The following is a 17,556-nucleotide window of genomic DNA, read 5'->3' on the forward strand; positions in this document are numbered from 1 at the left end:
TGCATGCCGCCATGAGGCCAGTGGCGACTTTAAAAGAGTTATGGAGCTCAGTGGCTGAGATGGGAGAAGATGTCCAAGGGTTACCAATATCCCTGTCATTCTGCTTGTACAGATCTGAAATGAAGTACGATGTCTGACACAAATCCGACATTGTGATCATTCATCATTCCATCAGCACCATCCCCGCTCAATCATGGTGATGACTGCATTATGCTGATTCCACGCCCCCCTCTCATCGCTCACTGTTTTGCAGGAGATGCCAGAAGTGAATGTGACATGGAGTACAGAAGGGCCAAAGGCTCTGGACACCATCCACATTTCCATAGCCGTGGCAACGGAGCGGGGACTCATCACTCCCATCATCCGGGACGCTGCTGACAAGGGTCTGCAGGAGATTGCAGCCAGTGCGAAGGTGGGTACATTTTTCACCCACATGGAAAAGGCACATGACGATGATGTCTGTGACGGCATATTTTACAGATGAGTGTGTAAGCATATATACTGATGCCCAGAAGAAATTCAACATGTAGGTCTAAAGGATCGAAAGGATTTGGTGATGTTTGCCTTTACCTCTGGTTATCCTGCACTAATGGCAATTTGGTATAACGGCACCAAAAGCAGATCTTCTTAAGTTTGTGGTGAATTCTAAGGAGAGAAAATGGTTCCAAAATTGCTTTGCATAAACCAGAATTGTCGATGAGTCACTGAAAAGTAAATTTTGGGTTAGACTCCAGAATAGTGAATAGTGTACGAACATGTAAGATAAATCATTATCATTAGATGATAGCGGTACAGTTCTCCACTCCTGCCTCTCTACAAGCAGGTTCATGTGGTCTGCATGTGAGTGGTGAATACGCAAACAATATTTTAAAGCACTTCTAAAGTTTTATCTTAGGTTAAATATACACATATTACATGTTTACATGTAACATACTGGAGTAACATTTCATTAGCCGGCATATTTGATTAAACCACACCCTGTTTTTCTAGTATTTGGAGGCTTGATAACAAAACGTTTACTTTTGACTATTTTAAACATAGATATAAAACAAGACCACAGAAAATGCAAACAAAAATCCAGAGTCATGTTGTGAGTATGAAACATGACACACAGTCAAAAGTGTATTTTGAGATCACGCCATTGTAGTTCCAGTATTGTGTGGTCATGCATTGTCTTGCTGGAACATGTGCACCTATGGGTGTTGGTTTGCAGCAGTAGTATAGTTGCCCCCACTCTCCAAAGGCATTTGTGTTGACTAAGGATGCAGCTCACCAATCCCCTGAATTAGGAATGTTTGGCAGTTAAAGAGAAGGTTAGTGCAGAACAATCATGTAAAAGCAAAAGGTGTATGTACAAGAGCAGTTTAAAACCGAGTGATCTGGTATCCAATTAGTCTAAAAACGTAGGTGTTTCTTGTGTCTTTAAAATTAGATAGATAGATACTTTATTGATTCCGTGAGGGAAATTGCAGAGGGAAATTTGTTGAATGAGCTATGAGATGGATAAACCGTGAAGCAAAATTCAAGAGAATTAAATTGTATAGTTTACACATAGTAAAAAAAATTAAAAGGGGCATTGCATTCCTTACCTTAATTGGAGTAAAAAGTTGCATAATTTTGTTTAGTAATTTCTAGTTACACCTTATAGTCTTTATTTGCATCTCAGTAGATATTGTCTCCTGTCTTTATTAATGCCTCTTGTCTTGATATTGTTTCCTTTCCTGATATCATTTCCTGTCTTTATTAATCCCTCCTGGCTTTATTAAGGCCTCCTCTCTTGATATCATGCTCTGTACTGCTTAGATCTATAACACTGGAGGAGGCTCCTGCACAGTTGCTCTGTTTTAGCTATGTAGTGCTGCTTCAGTCTTCCTTTGAGCAGAAACTTTGAGAGAGTACCATCAATGATGGAAGGGGACTATTGTATTGTACTGTTACAACAACTTTTATTCTTTCTTTGTGAACTTTACGTTAATATACATGGTTCAAAAAGCAAATGTAGTGTAGTAAGGAATTTTTTACTCTTATTCTTAGCCTTTCAGTATAATTTGAATATATTAAGTACAGTATTTACATTAAATCCAGTTTGTTTAAATACCTATATTGGACTCAGAATAATGTACTGTATTACTTTCTAAACTCAGGAAATATAATTTTGTGGGAGGCAAGTTAGCACATTGCTGCCTCAGAGCGCTGGGGCCCTGGGTTCAATTCCAGACCTGGGTTGAGTTTGTATGTTCCCCATGTGCGCGTGGGTTTCCTCCAGATGCTCCAGTTTCCTCCCACAGTCCAAAGACATGCCGTTAGGTTAATAAGGTTCTTGGAAATGTGTTCCTGGTGTGAGTGTGTACATCTTTGTCTGCCCTGCTGTGGGCTGGTGTCCCATCCAGGGTGTATCCTGCCTTGCCCCGTTGCTTTCCGTGTTAGGCTTTGGCTATAACCGTGACTCTGTACTGGACGAAAGAATTAGAAAATACAGTAGATGGATACAATTTTGTCTTTGATTTTAATGTAGCAGATTAATGTTGCACCCTAATAGAGCAAGAAGGTGGTTACACAGTTTTGTGTATGGGTATCATGACATAGTCAACGTAATCTAACACCTCCAAACAAGGAGGTGGTGTGCTTCAATAATTGTATATATTATACTGCTATGCTACTATAGTTTTCAACAAACAGGCCTCTTGATGCACGGCTGAGCATTGGGTTTTAGTGATGGGCTTGTCACTGTGAAGAAACACTGAGTCAGTAAACAAAAGAAGATGATGCAAGAGGCAGGGAAAAGCCTGTAGCTGTTTGTGAAGGTACTCTGCAGTCATTTACCATCAATGACTTCTACATATTTGTTCCACTGCATGAGCTCTGCTGCTCTGCTTTCTGTCACTAAAATCCAGTAATTAGGAGTGTTACTTTCAGCAAAAATGTTTGTTCATTCCCCAAGGTAACTGCAAACAAATGGAACTAATTGATGCTCATTTACTGCAAGTACATAAATCGTCAGCTGTATTTTAATTAGTTTAGGCATTTTTAATAGGTGAGCTGTTTACCGACATCTGCAGTAATTCCTTTTCTGTGTATTTATTTTTAACAGTTTATTTTGTTTGTTTTATAGTTTATATATGCATAGATATCCTGAAGGTTATATATGCACATTGTATGCTGTGCATACCTGGGAGGTTCTGCTAGGGAAAAATCATTCTGTACTCCAAAATACTGCAGTAAATATACTTCTTTCCAGTGCTTTTTTGCTAAACAGCTTACAATGTACATAGCAACACCCAATGTACTGCAGCATCAAAAGTAAAATGAGTTGGCTGTTAACTTTTCCCTGTAGTTTAACCATAATTATTAATCAATAAATTACTTAACTAAACACTGTTAATTAAAATTTAAACTATTGTAAGCAATTCAATAAACAAAATTATCTATATCTAAAGGCAGCTGTTAGTTCCTAAACTGTTCCTAAACATCTCGTGTTGTCATCATTGTCTTAAAAACAGGTAATAAATTAGATCTGAGTTTAATAAGAATAATTAAACATAATATAAATTAAGAATAATAAATAAGCTTCAGTAAAAGCCAGACCCAGACGTTCTGCAACACAAACTTAAGAAACGCATATATCTTTCTCACCACTGTCCGTGACAGCTGCAACACAGATATTGAGCGAGTTAACAGATGTGTTTCAATGCTCACCTTATTCTGACTGGATTGAAAAGCTTTTAACTGATTTATAATGACTTTAAGAAGTGACTTCCTTTTCCTGCTCCCTGTGTTTTACTCCCATCTCTCTGATGACCGTGTCCCCTGCAGCAGAGAGAATTGAGCTGCACATAGAGAGCCGAGCTGCAGACTTGAATCATTTCCATTCACACAGCCTTTGCGCTACAGTGCAACACTTTTCACTTCGCTTTTAAAAGAAGCATCTTAAGTGGTTGTATTTAATGGACACACCATCACATTTACTCACATAATACGGCATCTTACAAACAGCAAAATACCCCATACAAAGCGCTGCTTACAGTGTAAAATAACAGTGTAAAAATGGTCGCCAAGTGTAGGGTGGGATTAGTCGGACAGTCTCCCTCAGGTCTCGGCTACAGAGCAGCCCTTCTCCACCACACCACACTGCCACTCCTGCGCATAAGCAGGCTTAAACACAGTTTCTTTCACTTCATGGCCGTGGAAGCTTTCATTACTTTTTTCATTTGTTGATGGGAGACAGTTTTCTACCTTTTGGGCAGAATTTAGTTTCTTCTCAGCTGTTGTGTTATTGCCTGATTTCTGTTAAAAGAAACTACTTTAAGAAGTTCTATCTGGGAAGGACACTTAAATCCCAGTTTAGAACTTAAATCACTGATGTGTGACTAGATTATGTTTTCCCACAAAAAAAGTCATGGGAATTACCATGCTGGGTTTTTATCTTTCTACCGTGGTCTAAAGGACATGAGTCAGCTTGAATTGCAATCGTGTTTTCTCAAAGTCTTTTTAAAACACCAGGCAAAAAAGCAGGCTTGTGTTTTAAGCGTAAATGTGTCTGATTTGCAATGTACAGGTTTGTGGCAGTATTCAGTTGCATTGCTATGTGCATTGGATTATGCTGGATGTGATCTTGCTTGGTTTCTGAATAAGGCCTTAGTCCAGGTTCTCTCATGTACGGAGGAGAGTGTGAGGCTCTTTACATGCTGTGAGCTGCTCACAGTGCCTGTGGTTCCCTCCGCTCCCTGTCTGGATACACAGTGGGTCTTGGTGCTTTTTTATGTTCCAATTTGTAGTCATTTTGACTCCTGTTGGTCAAAAAGATTTTTCAGTCTTGGGTGGGTGCAAGACATCTTAGTGAATAGGTGGTAGGAGGTGGGTATGTTCCACAGTAAATATAGTACAGTTGTGCGACCGTCATCATTTAAACAACGATCAACAAGGGCAAGGTTCACCGTTCCACCAATTTCCGCTCACACTATAGGAGCATAGCAGAGCTGACAAAGCCAATTCAGCCATCTAGTGTATTTGTTTATATTGATCCGAAGGATCTCATCCAGCCATTTCATGTATTCAATAGACTGGTTCTGACGAGTCTTTTTCTGAAATCACGGCAGTAGTCAGTCTGGGCTGCTCACGAAGGGACAAAGTCCCAGAGTAATTCCCTTTCATGCACAACTGCAAAACTCTCTTTTCATGTAATTGCAGGTCAATGCATAAATAATGTGTAGATATGTGTATAATATGTCCACAGTAGTGGATAATAAAGTAGCTATGTAATATAACACAGCAGTGCATATACTTTATGAACATGCAGAAATTAGGTGCCTTTTTTATTTTATCAAACTATTAATTTAACAGAGCTGATGAACCTTAAAAGACTTCAATGTAACAATTTAAATTCACATGCAATGGTCTGTGGAGTAATTAACCAATCTACTTGTTGCAGTCCACAGTTAGTTGTGAGAACTTTGTAACAAAGACGGTGCCCGTCTGTCTGTAGGAGCTGTGGCTGTCTGGATTACCTGGCACTTTCCCATGGGAGGAAAGCCCTGTAATCTAAACACCAGCTCAGGGCCCTGCTGATGAAGCACAGCGAGACTCGGACACAAGGCAATACTTTTAGGTCAGTATATCCGTAGATCCTTCATGGCAAACAGCTGTAAGTGAGCAAAAGGCTAACTTCTTAATAACTAAATTAAAAACTGTTTGTGTTTTTATATTCCTTTTTTTTGTAGAGTTTCATTCTGTACTGTGGTTATGAAGGCATTCATGAAATGTAAGCTCTGTCTAAAACACTGCGGAGACACACTAGTCTGAAGTCACCTGTAATACCTGAAGCTCTCTGTTACTTTATTAACCTCCCACTTTGGAATTGGCAGTTGTTAATCAGCTTGTTTACCGGGGTTACATAAAGTTACATAGACAAAAAAAAAAAGAAAATGGATTGCATGATCAATAGAATAGATCTGATTTATTTGAAGTGTTTCTCTCGCCTTTGTACAAGAAAGACTCAAAACCTGTTTTTTTTAATGTCATTTAGACCATTCAGACTGGCACTGCCTGTGTGCGTTTATTAAAAAAATCCCGGTTGGCACTGACTGGGGGTCGCGGGCACAGCAGGCGGCGTGGCTGCAGGCAGGAAACCGTACGATAAGGCGTGCACGACATCCTCAATCTGTCCAGATCCAGGGCATTGTGAGGGACCGGCCCCGCCTGCCTCTTCGCATTACTTTCGTCCGCTGACTGCCTCCTGGCGCTTCCGGTAGGCAGTGTGGTAGCCATCCCCAGCTCACAGAGGCTGAGTTACTGCTGCATGTGCCTCACCACGTCAAGTCATGAGAAAACAATCATGAATAAACAAGATAATTTAACAGACGTGTATCCAGGCATGTTCTGAGAGTATATAGAGAGAATGATGGCATGAGCAACCACGGCAACACTGAAGTAGTTCGAGTAGAGAGCTGCATCAGCATGCGTAGGCTGCAGAGGAACCTTTACTTGTTCTTTTGCTGCTACGCTGGATCACCAGAGTCACTAAGTATTGCAGAGACGTGTTATCGGTGGTGAAGGAACATTAGAGCAGTCCCCAACACTAAACTTAAAAACCCTGCAGTCTGGAATCCAGAGTACGAACTACTTGAACTTGAACGTGAACTTTATTGCCATATGTAACCGGTACTGGTACAATGGAATTCTTACTTACAGAAAGTCTCTCGATTGTAAAACAAGTGTCAAAAACAAGACAAAGTGCAAACAGTGCATCAAGACAATGTACAAACAAACTACTACTTTTCCACACTACCCTCAAACTCTACCATAGATGAATAATGTCAGTGTGTCTTCTGATATACCAATAACTGACCAGAAGTCTAAAATACATAAAAAAATATCATAGCTAATTACTTAGCAATTATATGTATAAATCTGAAAGACCAAGGAAAAGGGGGGATTTTGTTAACTACACTAAAAATCAGTATCGGTATCAAAATCTCTTGTGACAAGTTCTCACTTGAGATCAGCAGAGATGACTGCTTTCAACATTCATTTCTGTCCTTTCAACCTGCCTTTGAATCTATATTTAGAACTGTTAAATAGTATGACTTGTTAATTTAATTTGAATGTTAACAGTATTTGAAGTTACATAACAAACTTATGTATTCTCCTATCTAAATGTTTATTCTCATTCTACGATGGATGTAATCTTTTATGTGCTGTATAAAGTAAGAGTTGATCTTTCTGTAAAAAATAACTGATACGCTGAAAAAGCAAGGAAACAACTGGGAGGACAGATTATTGGCGTTTGTAAGATCTCTATGCACATGACAAACTGCATTTTATCAATGAAATCAAAACGGCATGTGGCAGCAAGTGGCTTGTCCCAGGCTCAAACACATGGTCATAGAGCTCCGATTGTGGTTCTGTGAGCACCTTAATCGATTGAGCCACTTGGAAGGCTCTACATTGTGTCACTGTAACACCCCTGACCCACTGTGATGTCAAGGTTTGCATGAAATATTTTTTGTGAAAATTAGAGACCTGAAAAAGTAGCATGTTCTGAGCAGAACCATTGCGATGTGCAGATCAGACATTCCTGCAATAGAACAGAAAACAGAAAGATGATGATTGCTAGATCATGATACAACATAGTGCTGAGCTGGGCTTTTGTCTACCGTTTTTAATTGATTCACTTATCACTTATTTTGGATTTTCTTCTGTTTTCTGCTGACCTCTACCAGTGGTGATCTATTTTTGTACTGTTTTTTACCTGCTGTTACAATCTTGTCAGTCCCTTGGAAATGGAAATAATCTCAGGGGTAACCTATGAACATTCACATGTACTCTTATTTCTTGCTTTCTTTCTTCAGTGCAGTGAGGCTCACTGAAAGGTTTGGTTGCTTGAGGAAGTGGCTGTGTGCTTATTTAACCTTGAATTCCTTTTGGGGTTTGACCTGGGCTTTGCTCTTAGATCTCTTTCATATTGTGGGTTTGTGGTGCTTTTGCAAAATACCTCTGACTTCAGCTCAAACCAAGTCATCCAGAATAGACTTCTTTGAAATGTATTATTACTTTTTCTGTAACTAAATAGGTACACAGCATGACCTCCTACCATCCATTTTCTCAAGGCTGAGAAAAAACCACAATGCAAAAACACATTGCAATATTTAGCCCAAGTTTTAGTCATTATTCTGAGATGTGTGTGGGAATGTGTATAATAAGTACAACATGTACCTGTCAATTATGTTTAAAATACAAAGTTCTTAAAAATCACACACATGAAAGGGCACTTTGTAAAGAATGTTCACTTAATAATAGTTTAATAATAGGTTGACTTTAATTTTTTGTGAACATTATGTACTGCTGTAGTGAGTGTATTTCTGGTCTGTATCACTGCATTGTCTCTAACACCACAGTCATAATGGTGTTGTTCGGGTTTCCTCAGGCTCTGGCCCAAAAGGCTCGAGATGGAAAACTGCTTCCAGAAGAATACCAGGGTGGATCATTCAGGTAAGCCTTCTGTTTGTTTCAGCAGATCCCCATTCATACCAGTATCAGAGTTGCATGTGACAGTCTGTAATGGGGTCACGCAGAGGAGCAAGGCCAAAAATGTAATTATACATCACCTATAATTTATTTCTGTTCAGAATGAAAAGTATATTGTTGTGTTTGTATTAGGCCCACATTTGGGATTTAACACCGTAAAACATTCATCTTCATGGTTGCAGTCCCTGTACAGCACAGGGAGAAAAGTAACTTTCACTTTTCCCCAAACACACTCACCTGTCTTAGACATTGATCTTCCCGACGGGCTGTGAGCTCCACAGTGCCTTTCAGGGGAGTCATCCAGAAAAGCATAGGAGCCCGTTGGCCCACCCAGAGGGGCTCAGTTTCCCTGCAAGTGAAACATGCATACAGTTAGCTGGTGGCATAAATCAGGCTCAGCCAACGACATCTGGGCCAAACAACTCAAGTCTCTTCACTGCAGGAGCAACTGAGGAGCCCCTAGACTTTCTTTTCATGTAGTTGCTGTTACTGTTTTTATGATGAGCTCTCAATCCCAGGGTATGCGGAAGGGTGGTTGTAAATTATCAAGATGCTGTGTGCATTCAAGCCAAAATTGTACTCATTAAAATTAATGACCCAGAGGGACAGAACAAATTTATATTAAAAATTGTTTCCTTAAAGTAAGGCTTCTCTTTTTATGTTTGACGTATCTATTACTGCTGAAAATACTGTGGTTGCTTCTTCAGTGAAGCAACAATAGATTACACATGCTTATTATTCCTCACAGCAGCTGTGTTTGCCTCTTTAGCACAAAAGAGAATTGTCCTTCCATTGTACAGTAACCATGGTTGCTTCATTTCAGAATTGTTGAAAAAAGCATATAAAATACAATTAGTGTTTTCCTCAGAAAAATATCACCCATTGTATGGGAGGGGCTTTTCAATCCTAAATTACAATAAAATTCTGCAGTCTGCATTTTCATCTGTGTAAAAATGACAAAGGGAAAAAAAAGTCATTTTCATCAATTCCATGTCATAATATGTTCAGGGACTCAGCAGGTCAACACACACAGTCCATACTGGAGCCTAGAGTCTCATGTCCAGAGCTATTTCCAGTTTCTGTGATGTGAAGTGGACCACAAGCACAAGACTCTCTTCTTTGACAAGATGCCAGTTCATTGTAGGGTAGCTCCCAGAGAAAGCTGGTACCCTTCTATACAGGTGGGACTGGAGTAATGGAGGCTACGAACTTGCCCAAGGGCAAGGACTATACCAAGGGCACAAACACATGACCTTTGATAGTATATACATTCCTTTTGCCATTGGAATCCTTCTTCCTGAAACATCTGGAGGTATTGAACGTACTTTTTTATTTTAAAAGCCAATCTTCTATGTGATGGGAATGGCTCAAAAATGAAGAGTTACACATCAGTGTTCACTTCAGTTATTCTATTCTGTTGCTCAGGTGGTTTAACGCCCTAACCACACCAGTTATAATCTGCTTCACAGGTCCCACCCTAATGTAGCAGATAGCAGATGATGTTTTGTAGGTTAATTATTTCACTGAAGAAGTTTCATGCTAAGACTCTCATTTTCAATCAAATGGAACAACTTGCTTTATTACGCCAGTATTCTCAGGTATGCAGGACTTTAGGAAACATGGAGTTGTTCAATGACGTCTGTATGCAATTTATTATTGATTTCTTATGAAAGAATTCTTCAGCGAGTTTGGTGGTAACTTCTTTGAGCTGTTGCCACCAGCCCCTCATTTGTGAAACATACAGCTAAAACGAGGCCCTGTGCACATCGACTGTGCAGCCACACGGAGGACCCTGGAAGAATTCCATGAGTAGTTTTCCATGTGACCCTTTCGCTCTCTTTCCTGTTAGTTTCCAACATCACGTCAGCTCGCTAAACTCTTCTGATGAGTGCTTTGTTGTTGCTTGGTGTGTGGACTGGGTAGAGGGGGTCGAGGAGATTAAAGCCATCCATTCCAATCCACAGAAAATATCTCCATCAAAGGGATGCCTAAACCTTCCTTGTTAGTTGTTTACCCTTTAATGGAAGCCTTTAATGTAATCACAAAGGGAAACAAGGTGCCAGCCTTGCTATCTGCCTAACAGCTGATATTCATATTTGCATATCTCATTCTGATCGGCATTGAAGGAAGTCCTGCAAGCAGCTACCTGTTCTGCTGGCGGAGCATGATTCCAGAGACTCACTGACTTCTTACTGCGAAAATCACAGGAATTTGGGGTTTGCTTATCTTCTCAGAGCAGAAAACCCAAATAGAGCACATCAGGCCTTGCTATTAAAAGCACTATACAAAAATGTACAGTGCTGATTACTAAACCACAGGAAAATTTCTAAAATTTCTGTATCTATTTTGTTTAATTTTCTAATTCTTTATCTTGCAAATGTATGTCATTGGATTAGTGTCAATGGCATAAAGAGAATTTTGTAATCTTTGTCTTTTCCTTCCATCTCTTTTGCTATTCATGATGATTCTCTGCAACAAACTCTCCCAAATGTGGAGACACTGCTGTATTTATATACACTGTATTTGCTTGTGATTAAGACACACCATGACTTTAGAAGGAAATATTTATAAAATACGTTTTTGGGTGACTATACAGTAATTTATGTAAAATCACTGTCATTTCACTGCAAATGCATGTACTCTATGTGATGCCTGGATTGCCAGGGTTGTGTCGGCCAGGTATCTGGGTGCTTATCTTGGTCTTCCTAAACAGGAAAAACAAGCAAAAGGCCTGATCATGCATTACAGACAGCAAGTGCAGACCTCTCTTCCGATATGAAGATCTTAAACAATACGCTATTACTTTGACCTCAGGTAGTTTTCAAAGTGGAAAAAAAAACTAATTTAGTGGGTAAGTGCTGTACTGCCGACGTGACTGAACTCTTTGTTTTGCAGAAAATAGGCAGCTATTATTTTGCAGTCTGCTCTTCAGCATTGCAGTCCTTTAGGGGGGGTTGCTGCTGCTTATGTAAATAGAAGATGTTCTCCTGAAATATGAATCCTGCATAACTCCCACTTTGCCAAGGGATACTATACTGTCAAAAAGGCACGGTCCTTCTGTGTGCACAGAACTAAATTGATTTTATTTAACAATAATGATGATTATTCTTACACAACATATTATATTTCTAGTTCTGAGTTATTTAAAACGCCTTTCCTATCATAGTATGGAAGACTAATAAATAGACTATAGCTTGTACTTCTCTTTTGTGCAGAATATATAGACGTTAATAGAAGCTGATAATAATAAAGGCAGCACATCAGAATTACAAATTGTTTATGAAGGAACTGACTGCTTTTTACAGACCTTTGCAAAACTTCAGTCCAGCAACAAAAGCAGCTGTTATCACTATTGCTTGAATTTGAGATATAGTGTATTTTTATCCATTGTGTAAACATCCATCTACCCATTTCTTACCAGACACTTTGCTTATTTCCTGGTAGCTCTGATCCTAATCCACAAGCACAGGGGTAAAGTGGGACTACAGTCTGGACAGGGCATCAGCCCTCCGCAGGGCACACACACAGAAATACAAAGGGACAATTCAGACTGGGAGGAAACCAGAACACTCAGATTAAACTCTGGACTAGACATTTTTAAGAACAGTCATGTGACACTGATTTCCCAAACAATTCACACTTCAGCTTCCATCCTCACAGAAGATAGCAATGCTGAATGTAACTGGTTCTGATCCATCCTGTCTGTGGACCCTCTAGGGCACTCATTTTAGATTTCAAACCAAAATTCTGCTTCTTGAAAGTACTTAATTATGTTGTTCCGTGTGATTTTGTGGTGGTAGATTGCAACAAAAGCTTATCTGGGAGACGGATATCACTGAAATTGTTCAGCTCCGGGAAGTCCATATTTTTTCCCATATCTGCCCTTCCCAGTGGCTCACACCCTCAATACGCAGTACAAGGTTATGATCTGAACTGGATTTGCGCTGTTTGAACTTTGCTGAAAAGAGAAGGAAGGAAATACAGCGTTTCGGCTGTGGAAACATCGTGTTTCTTTTCTTCTCTTTTCAGCAGGAATAAACCTTTAACTTGTTCCTTTGCAGCCTACACATGCTGACACAGCTGCTTACTTGAACTGTTTGAACTTTAATTTATTGTAACCTGTCTGCTTTCTGCTTCCTTGTTTTCTCCATCATGTAGCATCTCCAACCTTGGTATGTTTGGCATCAGTGGCTTCAGCGCAGTGATTAATCCTCCTCAGGCCTGCATTCTGGCAGTGGGGCGCTCACAGGCCGAGCTCTTCCCCTGCCTGGATCCAGAGGGTGGGGCTACAGTCCAGCAGCGGCAGCTCTTGACCGTCACCCTGTCCAGTGACGGGCGGCTCGTGGATGACCAGCTGGCCTCCCAGTTCCTGGACAAGTTCCGTGCCAACCTGGAGCGGCCACAGCGCATGGCACTGGTGTGAATTGGCACTCCGATGCCATGCTGCGGGCAAGGGGCACTAACAGTCTTGCAAAACCCAGCGCAACAGGGGTTTGATGGGCAGTTCTGTTGAGTTGGAGAAGTCAAATTTATTTAGTTTTTTCCCCCCCAGTTTGTTTTATGCAGTTCACGATTCTCTGTTTGGATTCCACAGCAGTTCCATAGTAATATTCCCCTTGTGAAAGAGGAGTGACAGAGATAGAGGAGGAATTTACCATCTCTTAATCCTCTCCTAACACATTGAACTTTTATATCTAAGCTGTATGGATCAAGAATAGAGATCTCAGATCCGGGGGGTTTTACTCATTGGGGGGTGCTGTTATTCATTGAAATTAGGAAAGTCTTCCTTTTCTTTCCCTTAAAAAAATAATAATTAAGCTCCACTGAGCTTCCCCAATGGGATGTTGCATCTTGACCATTTCTTCAATGGTCTTCAACCCAGGTTCCTGAGAGCCTCAATACTTCTGGCTTTTATAGATGTTTCAGTCTTTAGGTAAAGATCATGTTCTCGACCTGAAGGCAATAATGGGTACAGTTAAGCAACTGGGACTTTAGTTGGAATACAGACCAGATCTGGAAGTCTTGTGCCTTTCCATTCTGGGAACAGGCTTGGTTGGGCATCACACTATACAAAGCTTACAGTCTGTTCAGAAAAATAGCCTTATTTATTATCATATTTATTAATAATCGTGTCTGGCTTATTACAGGTTTTCAGAAGCACCTTTCTTCACCAATGCATATCTTCACTGTAGCTCAGCAGCTACGCACTTCAGTGTAGAAGCATTTACATATTTATAAAGACTTGAAAATTTCATTTTGCACTGGAATGCAGAATTTGGAAATTTTCATATGAGGTATAAAAATAAACATGAAAACAAACATATACTGTATGTAGTAAATTTTAATTAATATAGTAAAATGAGCAGGTGCATACACATACACCTAAGATGACACTTTTGTTCCCCGGCAGAAGAATATTGTTTAAGCCCACTTTTTGTTCATAGTCCCTTAAATAATTAGCTGTAACTCTTTCTGACTGCATTTTGTAATCCTGTTAGAGAGCCCTAAGGATGTTGCACCTCTGTGACCTCTACCTGGGGATTCTGTCCATGAAAACCTCACGCGGACAAAATAAGGAACCATTAGAACTTTCATAAATGCAAGATTCCGGTCTGCACGGTGGTTTGTAATTTCTTATGTCTGTAATATTTAAAATGAGTAAACGAATATCCATGACGTAACATGGCAAATATGTGTGTTTTTCCTTCTTTCCAGCTGCATTACATCACTTCAAAGATAGCTTTTGTTGTGCTAGTACCATGAAACCTTAAATTAATTGCACGAGGTGAAAATATGTATTTTTTCCAATATTATTCCTGCCAGAAGTAAGAATCAAACATGATCGTTTGCCTGCAGTCTTCAAAGAAGTGTTAAACCTTAACAATGGTCAAATGCTTTGTCCTAAATGATGAAATGTGCTACTACTGGATTACTTTTGTGTGTTACCTCAGGGACACTCAGAACATTTGGTGAGCTCAGTATAATTTCAGAGGTTTCTGTTGCACTTCCAAAAAGCACAATATTGTTGTATTGTTTTTGTTGGATTTTATTTAAAGAAATACTCAGAGATGTGAATAAATGTGGCCCTCTATTTTAATTCTGGAATTCAGTTAATTATTTATGAAGAATATGACTTTGCTCCGTACAATGTTATTATGATTACAATACAACATTTATATTTTTTTTATTCAAAACACATTATCCAATCCATAAATCTTTCCAGTCTTTTTTGTCCTTTTTTCATGGCTAATATGAAAAAAACTGTACGGCGCTTCAAATGTGTATTAATAGGCTTTGGGTTCCTGAACAAAAGATATAATTCATACTCCAGACTTTAATAGGCTCAGCCAGTAGGCTCATCATCTCGTACCTTAATGAGAATCAGAAGCCAAGAAATGCATGAAAATAATTGTTAAAATTCCAATTTGAAATCTTTCCACCTACAAACACATGTATGCCTGCAGATAGACAGCTCTCCATGCAGATGTAAAATCACAGAACAGCTGTCTGGTTGAGGCCCATCACAAAAAAGAAACTTGATTCAAAACTGAAATCCTCCATCTTACTGAACAAGCAGGGTATGTGAGTGCCATGTGGCAGAAAACAGCACGTTCAGGTTTGCTCTTCTCATCCTCTGGTGTTCCCTTGGCCTGCTTGCGTTTTTCCTGCTGAGATACAGTATTAACCTCATTCTTGGCTTTAATAAGGCTAAATGGGCCCTTAATTTTCCTTCTGCATTCTTTGTTTTATTTTTTAAAAATACCATTTGTCTTGTACTACATAATTGATGTCATCCTTCAATTACTTCAATAAGAGCCCTAATTAAATCAAAACTGTGACTGTCAGCTGCTTGCAAACCTAGAACTTACCCGATGCCATTTGCTCCTATGCAAAATTGCCAAATGTGCAAAGATGGGAATTATGGCCAACCACTACGTGACTGCATCCATCCATTTCTGTCTACTGTATCCAATATAGGGCCACAGAGCCTCACCTGACAAGCAGCAGGTACAAGACAGGATACACTCGGGACAGGACAGTAGTCAATTGCAGGGCACACACAGATATAAACACATACTAGGGCCAATTTTCCCAGAAGCCAGTTAACATAACAGTATTTTTTTGGTCTGTGAGAGAAACCTGGAGCACCTGGAGAAAATCCATGTGAACACAGGGAGAACATAACAAATCCAAGCAATGGCACCCCGGCAATTGAACCCAGGGCCCCAGCTTTACTGTACAAGACAACAATGTATTTATATGGGACTTTATATGAAACTGAAGTGTATCACAGGAAATGTGAAATAGGTTTAACATGTAGGCAAATAGGGTGGCATGTTGCATTTGCAGACACATTCGTGATGTGGTTCCTGACACTAATTGTATGTTTATAGAATGTGTCTCCTTTTGATTTAAGTAGTATTCATAATGATAATTCCTTGCATTTATACTGCACTTTTAATCCCAAAGTATTCCTAAACACTTTACGTGTAGGAGGATGTGACGTGCCCAGTACAAGTCAATGGTTTGGAACTAACCTGTGGTATGAAATGTTGGTTTAACAGAGTCCTTGGTGCTAAAGTCAAATAATGTGCTCTCTGATTGACTCCTTCCAGAACAACCTGAAGCAGTGAACTGTTGAGGGGAACAATTTTAATACAAGGCACAGACGTAAGGCAAATTGTAAGTATTTGTGAAACAACCCCGCTGCTCGGATGCGGACAGAGGCCGCAGTGCGGTGCTGTGTACGGACAGGGGCACCGAGCCGCAGATGGGATAGTGGTGTAGCAATGCAAAGGTGAAAAGCATAGATCATAGGCGAGCAGATACGCAGCCAGGCAGCTGCATGGCGGTCGCAGAGCTGCGGGCATGCCACTGAGGTGAAAACTAGTGAAAGCACCGGGGAAAGGTCTGAAAGGGTAAATCCAAAACAGGCGAGACGTTGTAGTGCTGCAGAACATTAGGCTAGGTCAGGTGATCTGGGCCATACACAGGAGTCGACACAAAGGGAACAAGCTTTCAACCAGGGAGCTTCAAAGTCCAAACTATATCATAGCCCTGGGGAGAGTCCAAGCAGCCTGCTCGTGGGAGAGATGATAACTGCCTCCAGGTGATCCAGGTCTCCTGTCATTTGGTGTCCATGGCAACCAGCTCTGAGTGACAGGTGGGTGTAGCAGAGGCTGACAGTTTGGAGATAGTTTCTCTTTGACCTGTCTGGCTAGATACGCTTTACATACACCATTTCAGTTTTACATCTTTCTTATTCTTTTGATATGATTGTCTCTCTCTATTTGCTTTTCTGAAAGATTCTTCTATGAGCTTAATCAACCAGTTTAGACTTAATATTTGCATTCATTACAATGCAACTTCTATTACCCACTGCTAAGTCAATACGGTTGTGTGCAAATGATGGTAACATTAATTTTCCTCTCCATGCACCTGATTTTCATGAGCGAACTGTCCTCAAGTGTCTTACAATTACAAAGATTAAGTATTTATAATATTTATAGTAGCGTGATACAGTGAGTTGCCAGGTAAAATGGTTCTATGTGATTTGGAAATGCTAAAATAAATTTGCAAATCACAGGTATTTTTGTTACTACTATACTATACTATAAATGTCAAACAGAGTGGAATATAATGTAAAAATAAAACATAAATCATATATTGTAAGTGCAGAAATACCACCAATAATCTCCACACTAGTCTACTGTAAGGGCATTCCTAGGGTAAGTCTTCAACTGCTAACCCAGAAGTGCTTCTTCTGTGGGTTGATTGCAGTGCACAGAGAAACACTGTACGTCAAGAGACAAAACGAAATTCAGCTCTCGCTAGCTGGCCTTGCAGGTGACTCTGTACATCCTGCACCCAAGTCATTTTGCATTCAGCCTGTGCTAGCTGACGTGCGAGTGCCATGCAAGCTCTCAGCAGAGTCTCCTGCATCTGTAACAGGAACACTGCGTACTTCCTTTCAGGTCGTTGTTTTGCTTCCAAAGAAAGGAAGTATATATTCGATGGTGGAGAGACAGCTTT

General features: G+C 40.0%; 1 protein-coding gene across 2 annotated transcripts in view; it reads left to right on the forward strand.

The window, feature by feature from the left end:
* pdhx (pyruvate dehydrogenase complex component X) overlaps positions 1–14,213 on the forward strand; it is a 74,792-nt gene extending 60,579 nt beyond the window's left edge. For both annotated transcript variants that reach the window (XM_088611007.1, XM_088611006.1), the window contains 3 exons: positions 254–412; positions 8,423–8,487; positions 12,682–14,213. In XM_088611007.1, the coding sequence (XP_088467133.1) occupies positions 254–412; positions 8,423–8,487; positions 12,682–12,946 (489 nt within the window). In that variant the 3' untranslated portion in view covers positions 12,947–14,213. The remainder of the gene's footprint in view (positions 1–253; positions 413–8,422; positions 8,488–12,681) is intronic.
* The last annotated feature ends 3,343 nt before the right edge of the window (positions 14,214–17,556 follow it).

The sequence above is a fragment of the Lepisosteus platostomus genome, chromosome 18 (assembly GCF_059453375.1).
Source record: "Lepisosteus platostomus isolate fLepPlt1 chromosome 18, fLepPlt1.hap1, whole genome shotgun sequence".
Lineage (NCBI taxonomy): Eukaryota > Metazoa > Chordata > Actinopteri > Semionotiformes > Lepisosteidae > Lepisosteus > Lepisosteus platostomus.